The sequence below is a fragment of the Crinia signifera genome, chromosome 9 (assembly GCF_055691185.1).
Source record: "Crinia signifera chromosome 9, ASM5569118v1, whole genome shotgun sequence".
In the NCBI taxonomy this organism is placed as follows: Eukaryota; Metazoa; Chordata; class Amphibia; order Anura; family Myobatrachidae; genus Crinia; species Crinia signifera.
Genome location: NC_139225.1, coordinates 149,368,769 through 149,385,922, shown reverse-complemented (window position 1 = coordinate 149,385,922; position 17,154 = coordinate 149,368,769). Strand labels below are relative to the sequence as shown.

Below are 17,154 nucleotides of genomic sequence, written 5' to 3'. Positions count from 1 at the left end.
AGCGCAAGATTGGGATACGCACGTTTTCCGACTCTCAGTACTAAAAATTAAAAGCAATAACAAAATCTTCCGCCAATGCTAAAAGCCAGGTTCAGACTTTGTACAAATGCTTTCAATGAGAGTATACCCCTGGTACCGCTTACCACAGGAAGCCCCGGTTAGCGCGAGATTCGGGTGCGCACCTTTGAAGTCTACTTTTGATCCATGAAACTCACCTGCCTAATAAGCTGAAGAGCAGCACAGGTGGGGGTGGTACTGCTGGAGGAGCATCAGACAGAATGGGCCGTGGAGTATACAAACTGTCTGATATTGTATCATCTGCCCATAAAGCCGGATCACCAGGTGCTGCCCGTTTTCTTCTGCTGAAACATGATGGCAGTTGGGGACTAGTCGACTCACTTCCCCTCCCTTATCACAGCTTAATACATCTGCCACTTAAACTCATATCAGCCTTTTCAGGACGCTATGATTTCCACATTGACCTAGTCAGTCAACCCTTTAAGCTGTACTATAGCACTGACTTGAGTATTAAATCAATTGTTTTACCAGTGTTCCGTTATTAATGTTAACCGAGTGTCTTATTAGCGAGATTTGGTAAATTGCAGAACTGTTCTATGGTCATCTTCAGCGTATTACCTAGGATATAAATGGGAGTGGCCGGATATTTAGACTACCCCCAGTATATAATTCTACAGGCTCCAGGTTTGCCCTGGGCACATAGGATCGGGGCAGTGCCATGTGAAGGGGGGGGGGGGGATGATGGACGCAGGGGACACTGTACAAAGTAACAAAACTATTACACAAATGCAATGTGCACTACAAGTCAGGAGCAGTATACAATGAATTATACACCATAAAAAAAACAATGTAGAAACCTTTATGAGTAAGGATATATACAAACAGTCAGATTCATATTTACATATGTACAAGAAAAGCTATATAAAATAATAATAATCTTCTAAAATAGTGACTGTCTGACCCACTATAGAGAACAAGGCTCACTTCCGGTTGGCTCTTGCCGTGCCGATCACGCACTCATTTACCTGGAACACAAAGGAAGAGAGAGTTACCCAACATATTAATGTCACTCCGGCTATACCAAATCATAATTCCTAAATCATAAAGTCCAGTAATTGCTAGGCAAGGGAGACTTCTAGAAACACAATTCCACAAGACACAGCAATACTTTCCCTAACGCCTGGCATTACCCTTTGGGTTTATCCAGAACACCTTTTTCTTGGCTGCGCTATAAAAAAAGGCCACTCCAGCAGGCCTGCTCCGATTGGCACAGGATCTTATCATGTGACTAAATGTGGTCTTATCAGCCGCACTATTCTGACAGAAGCATCTGCAGACGTTTGGTGCGAACAGGCATGGTGAACTGCATGTTTGCCGTGCCCGCTCGCACCTAGCAACGTGGGCAGGGGGGCATAGCCCATGGGAACACCCAGCGCTATGCGGGGGGACTCGCACGGCTTTAAAATTCAGCCTTGAGAGTCACAACCAGAATACGGTGTTAGGTCACACATTGTAGGAGTACGGAGTTGTGAGTCAAGTTTGCTGCACCTGCAAAAGGTCTCGCCACTGATTGGAGGAATCGGAGACCACCTACTTAGGCCGAATGCCGGAATTGAGTGAAATCGACCCATTTTTGACTATTGTATCGGGGCCTTTTACATTTGACCAGAAGAGATTTAAAAACAAAAAGGGGGTAGAGGTGGCTCATTTGCCTTACACATCTTCATTCCCCAACCACCTCTGTGGTGCCAGAGATTGGGCGGAATCCTTTAGTATTAATGGTTTTTCACGGTCTACCGATATAACGTGCACACCCATTAAAGTGACGTGTCGGTGCGTTCAGGGTCATAGTGCAGCCTTGACCAATCAGATTCTTTTTTATGCATATTTTCATAAGGACAAGCAATAGTTGGTACACACAACAACATAAGGTTGTCACCATCTGAATAAATGAAGAGTATCACATTAAATGTACATCGCGTTTGCACATGTAATTGGAGATAAATAGAGATGAATCGAAATGTACATAAAACATGGATAAAAAGATAAAGGCAGATCAATAAAGATAAACCAGGTATAATGTTACAATTTGTTACTTTGTTTTTATATATTGTTGAAACATAGTATAATTATTAATGAAGTGCGGTAAATATAAAGATGTAAATTGTTAGTATAAAAGTGGTTATAAAGCCTCTAACTTCTATGTTCATTCTTATTATAATTGGTTGCTTGAACAGAATTATAAAAAGTAAAGTCATTTGATAGGAAAAATAACCAAAAGAGATGAAAGACGCAATCACTGATTCTAATGCTGGGTACACACCAGGACGACTAGGGCCCGATCCCCTCAATCTAGATCCAATTCCGGCCAATTGGATGTAGATTGTGTGCTGATTGGGCCCTTTTCTGTCCTGGTGTGGACCGATACCGATCCGATGCGGGTCGGTCGTTATTGAGATCCTACCTGCTGCAGGTAGGATCTCAATGACGACCATACATCCGGGTGCGGGTCGCCATCGGATCAGACCCGCTCACGGTGCACATCGTGAGCGGGTCGTGCCCCCACAGTGTCACCGTGAGCGGGTCGTCCTGGTGTGTACCCTACATAAGTACTGAAACAAAATATCAGCTTGTGCCGTCCCGTGCTCTCACCTTGCTGGCAAACCGGAGGGAGTTGAGAGACTCGGCAAAGTTTTCTTCCAAGGGAGATATGTTTGCAAACATCAACCTAGAATGAAGCGAAGGGAGACAAATAAGGAGGTGGCAGCGACTGCCCAGATGGGAGGAGAACATCCATAGACATAGGTGATAAGACACAAGACCGGCCCCCAAAGGGGATCCAGCACCAATGTTTACTGGTTCAGAATGTCAACATGGACATAAATGCAACAAAAATAATTGCCACATTTACAAATGTAGACATGTTCTTAATGTCAACACCAGAATGTCTGCAATATGCAAAAAACAAACAAAAAACACAAGTATGTCAACATTCTGGTGTTGATATTCAGGTGACAAGCAGTGTTGACCGTTAACATAGTTGTAATGTCCATGTTGACAGTCAGACCTACACCCACCCATAGAGGTAAGGGTAATGCTGCACAGCCATCAAAAACACACAACTTACACTTTAGAGTTACCTCCCAAGCTGTTCTGAAGGAGATAAGTCAGCTTACTATTCCTGTACGGAATGTGTGTATCCTGCAGGAAGGAAAAGGAACAAGTCACACGGACATCCCGATACCAGATGGTGCCACCTCTACCCCACTTTAAGTGTCTCTCTACCCGCAGATCAGAAGTGACCCGCTTCTAGCCCTCCATGTGATTACCTTGTTGCACAACGAGGTGATCACCATCCCTAGTGTGGACAGGGAGGTGTTAATGCTCTGTGTTTCCTTTAGTCGATCTCCTGTAGACAGTGACCGGTCTAGCCGCTCGCTCCCAGCAAGGTCTATCAGACTGAGGACAGCTGGTAAGAAAGAATGAAAGTCTCAAATACAAAGCCACAAGTACATTATATACACAATCGTCACGTTATAATGTCAGAATGCTAGAACGATAATCTGGCAAAGTCTACATTCAGACTACGTTGACTTTTTGTACCACACCATGTCAGCACTGTTGTGACCAAACACACAATGACTAACACCGATAGCTCTGGTGACCAGACAGGCTGCAGAATCAGCTGCTGGATGTTTCCACATAGTCTCTTTTATAGTGGAACGCAGCTGTAGGAAGGGACCACATACAGATGATGAGCAGGGGGGGAGGGGGGTGGGAATTAAGGCAGTCACAATACACACATCAGCATCCTGAAGTAGGGAATCGCAACAGGGGTCCTGTAAGTTTACTTGCATTTTTCTGCCTGCCCCCTATCCCTCCCCCCCAGTCCTTTGCTAGTACCAGAACCTAACCCTCTAGACACCCCAATCCCCCCTCCCAACAGAAGTTGCATGCTTATGATCAGTATCCCAGCAGTCGGAATTCCAGCATTAACCTCTCCTTCCATGTTGGGATTCCGGCCCTGGTATTCTGGCTGCCGCCAGGATGGTAAATTGAATACCCTACATTCCGCAGCGCAGATTAAAAGGGAGTGGATATAAGCTTATTGTGTGCTGTCAGGTTATGGAAGCACATATATTCTTGGAGTGTGATGCAAAGGAAATTGATTAATGCTATACATCAGACTGCATCGGTTCCATAGTCACATAACCAGGACAGATTGTGACAGAAACACAACTTACATGATGTCCGGACACCTCTCAGACTGTTCTGTCCCTCAATCTTCAGCTGGAACACACTGTGGCTGCGGGACGAGCGGTCATTGAGGGCAGTTTTTGCCACAGAGCGATTGGTTTTTGCCGTTCGGAGAAGTTCATGCACCTGCAAAAAGCAAAAGATATGGTGAAGAGGGGACAGGATGCTCGGGTTAGTTTAAGTACCATAGGAATCCCCAAGTGTGCATCAACCACCCAGATCCAGCTCAGAACCAGCGTATTAATGACTAGATTGGGTTCTCACAGGTTTTAATGATCCACTGGTCATGAAAAAAGTCAGACAGATACTGATATAGTGGCGACTTGTTTAAACCAAAAAGGTAGCGAAATACGGCTTAAACACAATAAACCTGGATATGGAAGATTCTTATCTCCTGGTGCGAGATTCTGGCACATTCACAAGGGTTGCTACATATGGAGCAGCCATTCATTCCTCCTATAGCTCCTTGTGACCTCAACTTTCCCAAACCAGTCTTACAGCAGTCTCCTTTATGAACACTAACTCTAATAGTGAGGGGGGGGGGGGGGCTACAGGTTCTGCCTTGCAGATCTCCATGTATCACAAAGCTAGGACCATTATTAGAGCTAAACCCACTGTACTTGTGTAGTTTCACAGCTGCAGTTACGCCGGCAGCATAGCGTAGTGTTCCCGCTAGGTGGTTTTAGTGGGGCTCTGCGCCCTGCCCCGCTAGCAGCGCCCCACTAAAACAGCCTGGTGCCTGCCCCGACTGCTTGTATGGGGAAGCCCAGCGCCACCTTAGACAGCGATGCCCGGCGCTTCCCCGGCACCTTCGGAGGGGCCGAGCCCACCCCCTGTAGCAACGGCCGGGCCCACCTCCTTTAGTGACGGCGGCCGGGCACACCCCTTTTCACGATGTCGCGGCCCGGGCACGCCCATTTTGTGACGACGGCGGGCCCGGACAACCCCCCTGGCTCCCTGCCGACCAAAAACCTAGAGTGAACACTAATAGCGTTCCTGTCAGAATCAGCGTAGTGTTCCCGCGGCCAGCGTAGATTGCCTAGTCAGAAGTAGCGTAGTGTTCCCGCGGCCGCTTAAGCATCCGTCAGATCCTGTGTTATAAGCTACGTTATCAGCGTAGGCTGCCGCCGTGAAAGTACACAAGTAACTACCGTACTGTTGCCGTGAACGGCATCTCTGTCCCTGACAAGCCTAGTCAGCGACTCACACTGCCGGCGCCAGCATGATCCCCTCTCTTTGGCGGAGAGGGAATCATGCTGCCGCTGGCGGAGAGATGCTCCAACCCCCACTACCCACGTCAGTGTGGAGTTGATTTTATATAGTGTGGCGAGTGCAGCGAGCCGCATGGTAATCCACTGCGCTCTCCACACTATATAAAATCAACTCCAAGCCAACATGGATAGTGGGGGTATGAAAAGGTCGGGAGAACGCGTAACACGTCCGCTCGCCACGCTTTGGGCTGCAGTGGGTAGTGGGGGTTTGAGAAGGTGCTACAGAACCCCTAACCCGGTGGCCAGTATTGCTGTACCCTGCAGCAATAGCGCCTCATTGCTGGAGCGTTTGAGACGCTCCTGTGTGTCGAACAGATGGAGTGCCTCTCCGCCGGCATGATCCCCTCTCCGCCAAAGAGAGGGCATCATGCTGGCGCCGGCAGTGTGAGAGAGGCGCTGACTAGGCTTGCCAGGGACAGAGATGCAGTTCCCGGCAACAGTACGTAGTTACTTGTGTAGCTTCACAGCGGCAGCCTATGCTGATATCGTAGCTTAGGCTGCCGCCGTGAAACTACACAAATAAGGCAGCCGCCAGGCTACGTACCAAACCCACTTCCCAGGTAAAAGTACAAATCCCATCTTCTTCAAGTAGGATCATGGAATAAGCATCCCTGATGCACAGGACATTGGGCCAATATAATTTTTAGCTTTATAAAAACATAATTTGATTTATAAGACCGGTCATCCAAGAGACAGATGGAAATTCACCTTTTCTGCAAGATTACAAAGTTCGACCTTGGCCAAGTCACAGGCCTCAGACTCACCTCTTCCACACTTGAAACGTCCACGTAGCGGAGATTGGTGACATACACGTCATTGCTGGACGAACTGACTTTCCGAATTTCATAGTCTTGTTTTTTGTCCGGCCGGTTTACAAGCAGGTCCCTCAGGGTCTCATTGTAGATTTCCAGGAAACTGGCTGTAAACTTATACTAAACGAGGAGACATCGGTTACCTCTGCATATAATCTCACAGGATACATGATAGAATTCAGACACCGGTTACCTCTGCATATAATCTCACAGGATACATGATAGAATTCAGACACCGGTTACCTAGGCATATAATCTCACAGGATACATTATAGAATACAGACACCGGTTACCTCTGCATATAATCTCACAGGATACATTATAGAATCCAGACACCGGTTACCTCTGCATATAATCTCACAGGATACATTATAGAATACAGACACCGGTTACCTCTGCATATAATCTCACAGGATACATTATAGAATTCAGACACCGGTTACCTCTGCATATAATCTCACAGGATACTTTATAGAATTCAGACACCGGTTACCTCTGCATATAATCTCACAGGATACATTATAGAATTCAGACACCGGTTACCTAGGCATATAATCTCACAGGATACATTATAGAATCCAGACACCGGTTACCTCTGCATATAATCTCACAGGATACATTATAGAATTCAGACACCGGTTACCTCTGCATATAATCTCACAGGATACATTATAGAATTCAGACATCGGTTACCTCTGCATATAATCTCACAGGATACATTATAGAATTCAGACACCGGTTACCTAGGCATATAATCTCACAGGATACATTCTAGAATTCAGACACCGGTTACCTAGGCATATAATCTCACAGGATACATTCTAGAATTCAGACACCGGTTACCTAGGCATATAATCTCACAGGATACATTCTAGAATTTAGACACCGGTTACCTAGGCATATAATCTCACAGGATACATTCTAGAATTCAGACACCGGTTACCTCGGCATATAATCTCACAGGATACATTATAGAATTCCGACACCGGTTACCTCTGCATATAATCTCACAGGATACATTATAGAATTCAGACACCGGTTACCTCTGCATATAATCTCACAGGATACATTCTAGAATTCAGACATCAATAGACCAAAAGAACCTTCAGATTCATTGGCCGGTCTACTCTTGTCCTTGTGACGGGATGAACTCATTCTAAATACTGAGATCTAGGTTATGCAGGTTGTTTAATCCATTACATTGCCATCCATTCTATGGGGTGCAGAGTGGTTGTAGATTCGAATTACTGGGAACACATTTATTTACATTCTATAGGCTGTGACCATATAAAGCTGTACGCCATTTATCAAAGGCAAATAAAACGGATGCACAACTTCTGCATTATATCGGTGTTAGACCGAAGGAGAACTTGAGTCACCCGCTCCGCACATCATTCACCTTGTGGTTGTAGGACCAGGATGCTCCATTCTTAACTCCCTGTTTCGGACACTGCAAACACTTTCCATTTCACCGGCAATTGCTTGTACGTTGTGTCTTATTGTTCAGCTGCACCAATGTAATTTTGCCTTTATACCCTATAAACTCTGGTCTGAATTAACAGATCCACACTATGGTTCCCTATTTACCACATCGGTCCATGTTTTCCTTGACGCCCCCCCATCAATGAGTGTCTACCTAATGCTGTAGCTTGTGCCATGTTCCCACTTCTATCATTCTCCTGTAGTCTTCTACATCACCTTTCTCTCCTGTGCCTCCTCTCCACTTCCCTCCTTCCCATCCTGTCCTGTTACCCCACTTTCATTTAATGCTGCCCCTCCTTGGTCCTACTACCACAATGCACTCAGACCTTATCTCCAACCTCTCACTGGCCACCTCCAGCAGTTTCCCTTCCCAGCACAGGAGCTAGAACCATCACGACATCCTCTTTATCCCTGCCCTCCATATAAAAGTCTCACCTCAACAATACAGCAACCCAGATCATCTCATTCACAGCTCTCCCACAAACTCCCTCCTGTGCGCTCTACAATGCAATGCTAACTCATTCATCTCCACCCTTCTCTTCAACTCCCTGAATCTCCTAGCCATCACAGAACCCTGGGGTCTCCCTATGACACCCCTACTCCTGCCACGTTCTCCACTATGGGGCCACAACATAGACTCCCCAATCCCAGGGCCCACCATGGTGGTGGGGTTCTTCTATCCTCTGGCTATGCCAACCAACTCGTCCCACCAGGACATCACCCCAACCCTGGCATTCCAAGTTCACCTCATAGCAAGTTCACGTCCTGCCAGACAGCAGTGGGGAAACCACTCTCTAATGAGGACTTCCTCAAATGTATGCTCTCAACCTCATCCCTTCCCAGTCTTCCAGCCCCCGGCACACCTATACCCCAGCCCTCCTTGGCCAACCCCTATCTAGACTCCAGTCTTCATTTTCTATCCTTTACTGTCTTGATATTTCACATAAGAAATTGACTCCATAGGCCTAACTTCCATAAGACCCTCAATAAATTTCATCCATCCATCCTTTCGCTTACCACCTCTCTATCCATGGTCCTCATCTTATCCCCAACCGTACCGCTCTCCTCTACCTTTAAATAAATAAAATATAAAAAAAAACTCCTCACCTCCCACAATCTCACTTTCTATTAACGGCACAACAAATTCCACCAGCCGTCAAGTACGCAGTCTTGGAGAGACCCTTGTAAACCTCCCTCTTCTTCCAGTCACACAGGACTTATCACAGTCCTGCCTTTTATATCTCAAAAACGCTGTATTATTGCGCACCCTGTCCAAATTTTTGTAGGGCAAAACGTTTCCTGCCAAACCCACCTGTCCCCGCTGTCTGGAGAGCTTGGGGTAGCCCAGCACCTCTGTAGGTGCCAGTCATGCACCCCTCAGGGCGTGCACGCCCAACATTAGTGCCATCGGAGGGCACGAGCCACCGAATTCAAAGTTTCCAGTTATCCCCCTACACCTTGCCGTGATCTTGGAGATATCACTATCAAAAATATTTCTAACAGTAGGTGCTATCATGACCCTCGTCATTTCCAGATTGGACTGTAGAAATCTCCCTGACAGTCTTTCTCCACATCTATCATCAATGCTGCTGCCCGGCTCATCTTACTCTGCAGGCGTACTACATCCTCCTCTTTTTTCTTACATCCTTTTGTGCCCGTGGTGCTCCCTACCTCTCCTTATCAGAACCCACCTACCTAAAAACCTTGCAACGGGCTCTCACGACCAACTCCTTCATCAAACCCAGCCATCTGTCACCTTAACCCCCTATTCCATGCTCATTGTCTACCCCATTAGCTCTGACTATCAGGGTCCTCTAAGAGGAGGAAAACCACATGAGAATAAACTACCTTCTACTCCATACAATGGCCACTAACCCTCGGTTTCTGCCACATTGAAGGTTATCTCTGTGTCATGTCCCCTGATGTAAAACGGTTTATATACCATGTACTCGTCTTTTTTTTGTTTTTCTTGTTTATGCACTTTGTTGTTAGGAGCTTTGGAACCGATAGACACAAGTCATTAGGAGTTCTGCTTTGTACGCTCGTCCCCAGAAGGATTACACGTCGTAGACAAACATCTCACTGACCTGCCACCCTTTAGCCTTCAACTCCTCCGCACTACTGAAGATCTGCCGGATAGCTCTGGGAATCATTCCAATGGTATCCCCCGAGACATTATCTGGACCTTCCATGGTGTACGTCTTCCCGCTGCCAGTTTGACCATAAGCAAATATACACACCGGATACCCATCAAGGGCCGACTAAATGGGAGAAAATGCAGCCTTCAGTGGCGTTAAGCTACGGAAACAACCACTAAACAGGGGGATGCGGCAGAGGTGCCTACCTGAACCAACAATGAGATCTCCTCAAACACCGCAGCCTGACTGGTGGACGGTGGGAAAATGCAGTCAAAATTAAAGTCGTATTTCAGAGACTGACTCTTCTCCCGGCCAATGTGAGACTGAAGGAAAAAGAATGGAGGTTACAGAGCTATAGATCTCAATTTAACCAAGACCTTGACGTGAGTAAAGTATCTGACTGACCTCCTCCATCTTTGTTAGCACAATGGCCCTCTCGTCATCGTTTGGAAAGATAATGTGGCCAGCAGGTAGATTGCTCTCAGTCTGAATCGGCGGCCGGACCCTACAGAACACGCGAATGTTCCCCTGAGACAGAAGAGGTTGGATTAGATGGTCAGGTGCCCACTTATGCGGCATTGCAGAGAAAGCCCTGCGGTATTTGTTCCCCCCTTACCTTCAGCTCCTGCACGGTGTTGTGTAACCTCCTACGTTCGGTCTCCAATGTGTAGATTTGCGTTTCCCTTTCTGCCGCACAGGACTTCAGGGCAACAATTTCATGCATCTGGTCGTTCGCAAGTGCCTGCAGCCTTGAGTTTTCCCCATCTAAACCCATCAGCTTAACCTACAAACAAAATCAGGTGTAAATTAAAGTTGAGGGATCTAATCAATTAGAGTCAGAAACGACTGATTGTCAGAAAATGTCAGGTTACAACTTTTTTTTTGCCAAATTCATGATTCGACCTATTCAATTGTTTTCAGACAGGCCGGAAAGCTCCGACCCGTTGGAAAACTCGTAGATCAGCAGAATAGTCACCAATTCACTCGTCAGAAACGGGGCCAAATTCATCAGGTTTTCAACAATCTCAATCAGACTTTAAAAAAAGGTTGGACTGAGGACATATGGAGGGGAGGACTGGGCCGGGTGAACAGCAGCAGCAGCCAAAACCGACAGTCTGATTTGGCTGCACAATTGAATAGGTATTGTCGGATCCATTCTTACTTTGATTGAATAGACATAAAAGTAACAAATCACTTTGCTCCTGTGATTTTCCCAACACCGCTTGTAAATGGACAGATAAAATCAGATAGAAAAAGACACCCAGAACTCATAAAAGAAAGAATAGCTACAAAATTAAAAAGAATAGTACTTATTACAGCAGCAACACAATAGAAGTAATCTCCGCCTACCTCTTTGTCTTTCAGTTGCTGGGTCACACTTTGACAGGTCTGCCTAAGCTCCGCTACGGCGCATTTTTCAGTAGTCAACTCTGCTTCCTGCCGCTGGCAGAGATCGGCGAGCCTCCGCACCTCTTTCTCCGAGTCCACCAGCTTCTCCTCCCGAGACTGTAGCTTGGACGTCACTTCACTAAACACAAGAGACACGGTGAGACAACGTACACACCAAAGACGTCTCGCTGCGTAACTGGATGCAACAAGCATTACATAGAACCGCAAAAGACCAGGGTAACTCATTTTATTGAATTTAGAACCAAATCACTAGTTCTGTTTGGTCCCCATGGCCACAGACATCTCCCACACAATGGGTACTATCAAATGAAGTCCACTGAAGCTGGTAACCCTTTAAAGAGCCCCAATTACAAGTCTGTAATGTTAGTGTGCCAGAAGGCAGAACTAGTTGCTCCATTGTTCTGAATGAGCACAGCCCCTTAGTGGGGACTGTATGAGATGTTTGACAATCTTCCGCAGGCTTCCACTCACCACAGCTCCTGGCTGATCTGGGAGTTCTCATGGTTTAGTGTGGAGACCTGCCTCTGCAGCTGCTCCTTGGTGGACTTCAGACGCGTGTTCTCCCCAGAGAGGTTTTCCACTTTGCCTTTTAACCTTGAGACTTCGTCCCGCAAGTCGTTAACCTGACCTTTAAGGTCCCAGGGGGCGCGCTTCTTGTTGCCTGAAGGGGCTTCTGCCCGAACGGCTGCAAAAGGGGAAAGCCTGGGTTCATTCCAGTGATACACACAACAGCTGTGGATGAGGATACAGTCAGACTGCACCAAAAAGCTTTGCATACACAATCTGCAATATCACCATCAATATTAAGGGATTGGCACAAGAATACCAGGCACCTCTGAGCAGGCTGGATACTAATGTAGAAATCATTGGTTGATTGTGGTACGAGTCATGAGTTCTGGATTGTATATAAACACGTAAGCTTACCTGAGACAGACACTTTGACTTTAGCCGAAGCAGCTGCAAAGAGACATTACAATGGTTAATAATGGATCTATAGATCATGGCTAAATCGAATGGAATTAGAAGCTTCTACTAGTTATACTGTGGGTCCATCAGCCAGGGATAAATCTGCCAGCCAAACCGCGATGTGTGGGCAGCATTAGATTCACAATGGTACAGTTCATACTTAACAGCTCACGTAGCGATAACACAACAGAGGGTGAGGGTTAGTGAGAAGGGTTTGTGTGGTAGGGACAGAATCTTAAGCCCCATACACACGGGGGAGATATATTGCTCAGTTTCTCCTTTTCATCAGCGACCAGAGATGTACGAATGAATGTGTACCCATAACCGAGGGCAAGTACTACAACTGCCCCCTCACCAGTGGGAAGATGGAGCCTACCCTGGACCCGCAGAGACCACCAGACTGGTAAAGGTCTGCGCATCAATCCAGAATTGGGCACAAGGTCTGCGAGAATCTTTTGCGGACTAAACCTTGCGCTCAACCGAATTCGCCTTCAGTAGTATTAATGCTGCTGCATCCGACATAATGATCAAACTGACAACATGAATCATTTACCTGCATTCTGCACCCGGTTCTTTGGCTGTAGGACTTGAAGAGATTGTCGGCCTGTAGATCGGAAGATACCATTGTTAGATTGACTGAACCAGTAAGGCCCAATGTAATTGGATGTGTGCATGGTTATACACAACGGTAAGGTCCCTACATGCAAACAATGCGTTTAACATTGCAACGCACAGACTTTCTTTAGCATTTCAATTAGTGGATTTTCCTATGTAATTCATTCACTGCTCTCAGCCCCGGGCCATCGCATCACATCTCCCGCAAAATCGCATGCAATTTTATAGGGTGTGCTCGCCACGCTTCAGGCTCGGTGGCTCGCCACACTAGTTGGGGGGGGGCCTAAAACATTATTGTACAATGATATTATGGTATAGCTGATGTCATGGCATCGCACACCCTATAAAACAATTGCATGCGATGCCCCGGGCTGAGTGAGCAGTGAATAAATTACAGTAGAAAATTGCATCACATGACCTTTAAATGGCCCATGCGAATCGATTTCCCTACGGTGCCGTACGTAGCAAAACTGGGCGCGGTGATAATCCACAAGTAGCGGCACTTAGAAGGGGGGTGAACAGGTAGGGAGCGTACGGAACTTGCGGGGAGGGTTACGGTCAGAGCCCTGTTTGGATTTCCTCATTTGGGATGCCGTTCTGGGAATTCTGAACACCAGCATCCCAACCACCAATACCTATCCCATTCAGGGCTACCCCATGTACAGTATAGATGGTTTGTAAAGTAGTTATTTTATAAACTTCATCCGGAGAACTTGATCTGGAATCAAAAACCCTGATGCTCAAAAACCAGGTTCCAAAAGCTTCGCTACCTACCGATCACTTGCGGCTTTGGAAGAGCTACAGCAGGGGTCACGCGGCGCCTGGTGGTGGCAATGCTCGCCGCCACGCGGATCTTTGCAGGCTTCTCTTCTGGGGATGCAGTTTTAAAACGTTTCTGAAGGGACAGGAGACAACGTTGCACATGAGCACTGCAGTATATACACACAAACACACACCTTAACTGCCCTGGCTGTGCCAACATACAATTCAAGCATAGTACAGAGAATAAAGAATCGCACCTCCAGATTGGTCTTTATACTGACCATGTTGTCCGCCTCACCACTCAGCGCCCTCTTTCTGCTCGGAGGGACAGGCAGGCGAGACGCCTTCGGGATGGGCTGCTTGTCCTCTATCAGACTATCCATATTCAGGTTTCTGGATAAAAGAACGAGGAGCAAAAACAAATGATAAACACAGAGAGTCATACATGGAAAAGGTAAAACGCACAGCTTCAAACAGGAATGCCTGAACACCTCCTTATACCGCCAGCCACCCCCTTGGTGAAGAACACTATTCAATAACATTGGTACCGTCCCATGAGTTTATCCTTATTTTATTTCAGGTGCCAGCGAGCACTTCATGATCAGGCATGCTGGCACTTGTGGTTCTCCAATTGCCAGCATGCTGGAGCACGTTTGCTTGTACCAGTAGTCCCGCTGCAATTTAAAATATATCTGACAGATAACAACCTCCGCCCACGTGTGTGGGGAAATAAGCCCAGGCCTGGAATACAACCGAGACGGGGGACCCCTTTAAAATGGGAGGGTCCCCACTTCCCGAGGAATTCCTGGACTGAGTAGACTAGTTAGGAGGGCTAACGTGTGACCCCTGGCTGTAGCATTTGCATCCGGCTAGAGGAGCCAAGTGCTGGTTCTAAAAATACAGGTGATCCCTACACATTCTTCCCCTGTTGTCATAGGCCCAGAGCCCAGTGAGGGGCCATTAAATACGGGGTACACCGGCACGTTTTGTTTCCTGTAGGCTTTGAACCAGGGCCAGACAGAAGAGATAATTAAGCAGGGGGGAATTACACCCTGTATGTTCCAACTTTTTTGTATTTACTTTTTGTTTTACAGAAGTGTTCATTGTGGTGGTAGAGTAATGTTATCTAGTCCAAGTTGGCGGGGGATAGTAGTACCTCCCATTATTTATATTTTCTATATATTACTTGTGGCTAGTAAAAGAACGAGTGAAATGGATGCGCAGCGCAAATGTTCCTGGACTTCCCTCCTAATTTTGGATTACCATCACCTGTTTTAAACAGGTTCATTGATAAGAAAGGTTGTTTAACACTAGTGATTGATCTTAAATCAAGAGGAAAGTCCAGGAATAGAGCATTGTGTCTCTCCTGGAATGGGTCATGTTGGGAGGTATGCAGAACACAGCAACACAGACACCTTGTCATAGTTGCCAAATCAGCTTGTTTGTTTTGTTTATGTAACATTGAGTTGGCCTCTTTATTTAGGTAATAGAAGTACAAAGTTGCTTTTTGTGTACACACGGTGCAATCACCCGGCATTTCGGGCTCCAACCCATATGTGTCCCAGCTTCTGACCCTTTCACACGGCCGTTCCTACCCGGCATAATGCCGGGAAGGTGATAGCAGAGGAGGCGGGTCCTCAGCCAGTACCGGGAGCGGGGATGCGACTAGTTCCCCTTCACTGAAAGGACGCGGAAGTGACAAGAAGTTGTTTGTATTTTTTATTTGGTCTCAAACGTAGGTTCGGTGTAGGTTATTTTCTTTTATTTCAGCTGCATTGTACCATCGCTTTACCTCGCCAGAGGTTACTATTCCCCCTCCAAGATGACATGGACCCAGTGCATGATGGGAAAGGTCCTCCCAGTGACGGGGATCTAGCCACTTCCCTCGGAGCAGGTCCCAGCGCAGGCATATTACAAATGGGAGCATTTACACAGCCTGTAAACCCCGGTTTTTGCACTCTCCCATTAAATATATTCACAAAGCAATTAAACACTATAGTTATAAAAACTATAGCCTGTATTCTTTAAAAGCCAGTGTTGTGCTGTTAAATATCATTGTAAAACACATGTTAAGGCACAATATATGTATTTTAATAAAAACAACAAGTTGCTATATTAAAAAACAAAAACAAACATAAGTTGTGCTTTTGTGGTGGAAGTGTGGGGGCTAGGAGGGGGCGTTTTACAGCTGGTTTGGGCTTGGTTTCATCCCCTACGGCAGGGCAACACCGGCCCTCCAGATGTTAGTGAACTACACATCCCAGGATTCTTTGCAATAGTTTTGTTATGTGGCCATGCTGAAACTGATGCAAGGCATGCTGGGATGTGTAGTTCATCAACATCTGGAGGGCCGGTGTTGCCCAGCCCTGCTTATGGTGTGGTTGGGGGATAAAAAATTTTTTTTTAAAAAAGCACGCCGAGAGCATGCGTAAACCTGGCCATACATCTACAGATTGATTGTCAGATTGGGCTGGTTGGAACAAAATCCTGGTAATATCTGAATGACAGTTTTCCAGGATTTCAAAGCAAATGGTCAACTGTCATTTTATCTCATCCATTACCAGGATTTTGTTCCAACCAGAATCGATCTGTAGATGTATGGCTGGCTTGAGTCGACTTTATGACCCCCAAAATTTGTAAAAACTCATGTCGACCTTCCCATTGTCGACCTAGTGTTTGTATCAACCTTCCAACCCTGTCGACCAGTAGTCGACCTAATATGGGTCAACCCAATTACCCATGTCCTGCACAGCACACGCTCATCTGTGTATACACTGATCACACAGCTAGCAGGAACATTAATAAGGACAATACAGGTAACAGCCCCTATTCCTGCCCCGCTGTACGTGCACTGACCGGGTAACTGCCGGGGGAGCGGTAATACTGAGCGAGACCCGCACCTGGCACCACATGCACACAGTAACGGTGCCACTCCCATGCCATCGGGGTATAGCACGGTACCCTCCCCGCCGCGCTGCACCCACCTGCGAGCTCCGCTACAATCACCGTCCCAACTTCTCCTCCGCTCAGCGGCGCTTTTCCTTCTGTTCAAATTCAAACCAGGCAGCGGTTAGCCCGCACAGGCCCTGCCCCCCCGTGAGCACCAATCAAATGTCAGGATGACGAACTCAGAATATGATTGGACCGTTCGTCAAAACAACGCGAGCTGATAGACGTGGCCGATTACGTCAACCACGGGTGACTTCTGGCGGTCAGCAAATCGTTCTATAGCATTTGGTCTTTACTGCAGGAGACATTTTGTCTAAGCTAACCTCCTGTCAGTTTTACGTATTATTGTCTTCAAGAAAATGGCCGCCACACAGCTTCGTACATTCTAGCAGCTGCTCTCGAGTCTCTATCAGTTAAATCCCTATGCTAGTGTTGATGTGTAGTGTCACGCCGTGCTGTTTATATATGCAGGGC

At 46.7% G+C, this 17,154-nt stretch overlaps 1 protein-coding gene across 2 annotated transcripts; it reads right to left on the bottom strand.

Annotated features, from left to right (window-relative positions):
• Positions 1-755: 755 nt before the first annotated feature.
• On the bottom strand, positions 756-16,859 carry KIFC1 (kinesin family member C1). 2 transcript variants are annotated; one of them, XM_083160211.1, is made up of 17 exons: positions 16,716-16,859; positions 13,989-14,124; positions 13,744-13,864; positions 12,908-12,958; positions 12,313-12,345; positions 11,860-12,073; positions 11,329-11,506; positions 10,595-10,762; positions 10,384-10,506; positions 10,185-10,301; positions 9,928-10,101; positions 6,311-6,478; positions 4,263-4,401; positions 3,348-3,487; positions 3,146-3,219; positions 2,671-2,746; positions 756-1,043 (listed from the first exon to the last, which is right to left on the bottom strand). In XM_083160211.1, the coding sequence occupies exons 2-17, from the start codon at positions 14,112-14,114 to the stop codon at positions 999-1,001; spliced, it is 1,947 nt and encodes a 648-aa protein (XP_083016337.1). In that variant the 5' UTR covers positions 14,115-14,124; positions 16,716-16,859; the 3' UTR covers positions 756-998. The 2 variants fall into 2 exon arrangements, with proteins under 2 accessions (XP_083016337.1, XP_083016338.1); XM_083160212.1 differs by having other exon boundaries at positions 14,013-14,124.
• Positions 16,860-17,154: the final 295 nt, after the last annotated feature.

What these genes read in the sequence shown, in the direction of transcription:
- KIFC1 (XM_083160211.1), bottom strand. Translation starts at nt 14,114, where the DNA reads ATGGATAGTCTGATAGAGGACAAGCAGCCCATCCCGAAGGCGTCTCGC. An exon ending in TGAAGGCTAAAGGGTGGCAG is followed by an intron (nt 6,479 to 9,927) that starts GTCAGTGAGATG and finishes CTCCTCGTTTAG; the next exon opens with TATAAGTTTACAGCCAGTTT. An exon ending in GAGAGGTGTCCGGACATCAT is followed by an intron (nt 3,488 to 4,262) that starts GTAAGTTGTGTT and finishes CTTTCTTACCAG; the next exon opens with CTGTCCTCAGTCTGATAGAC.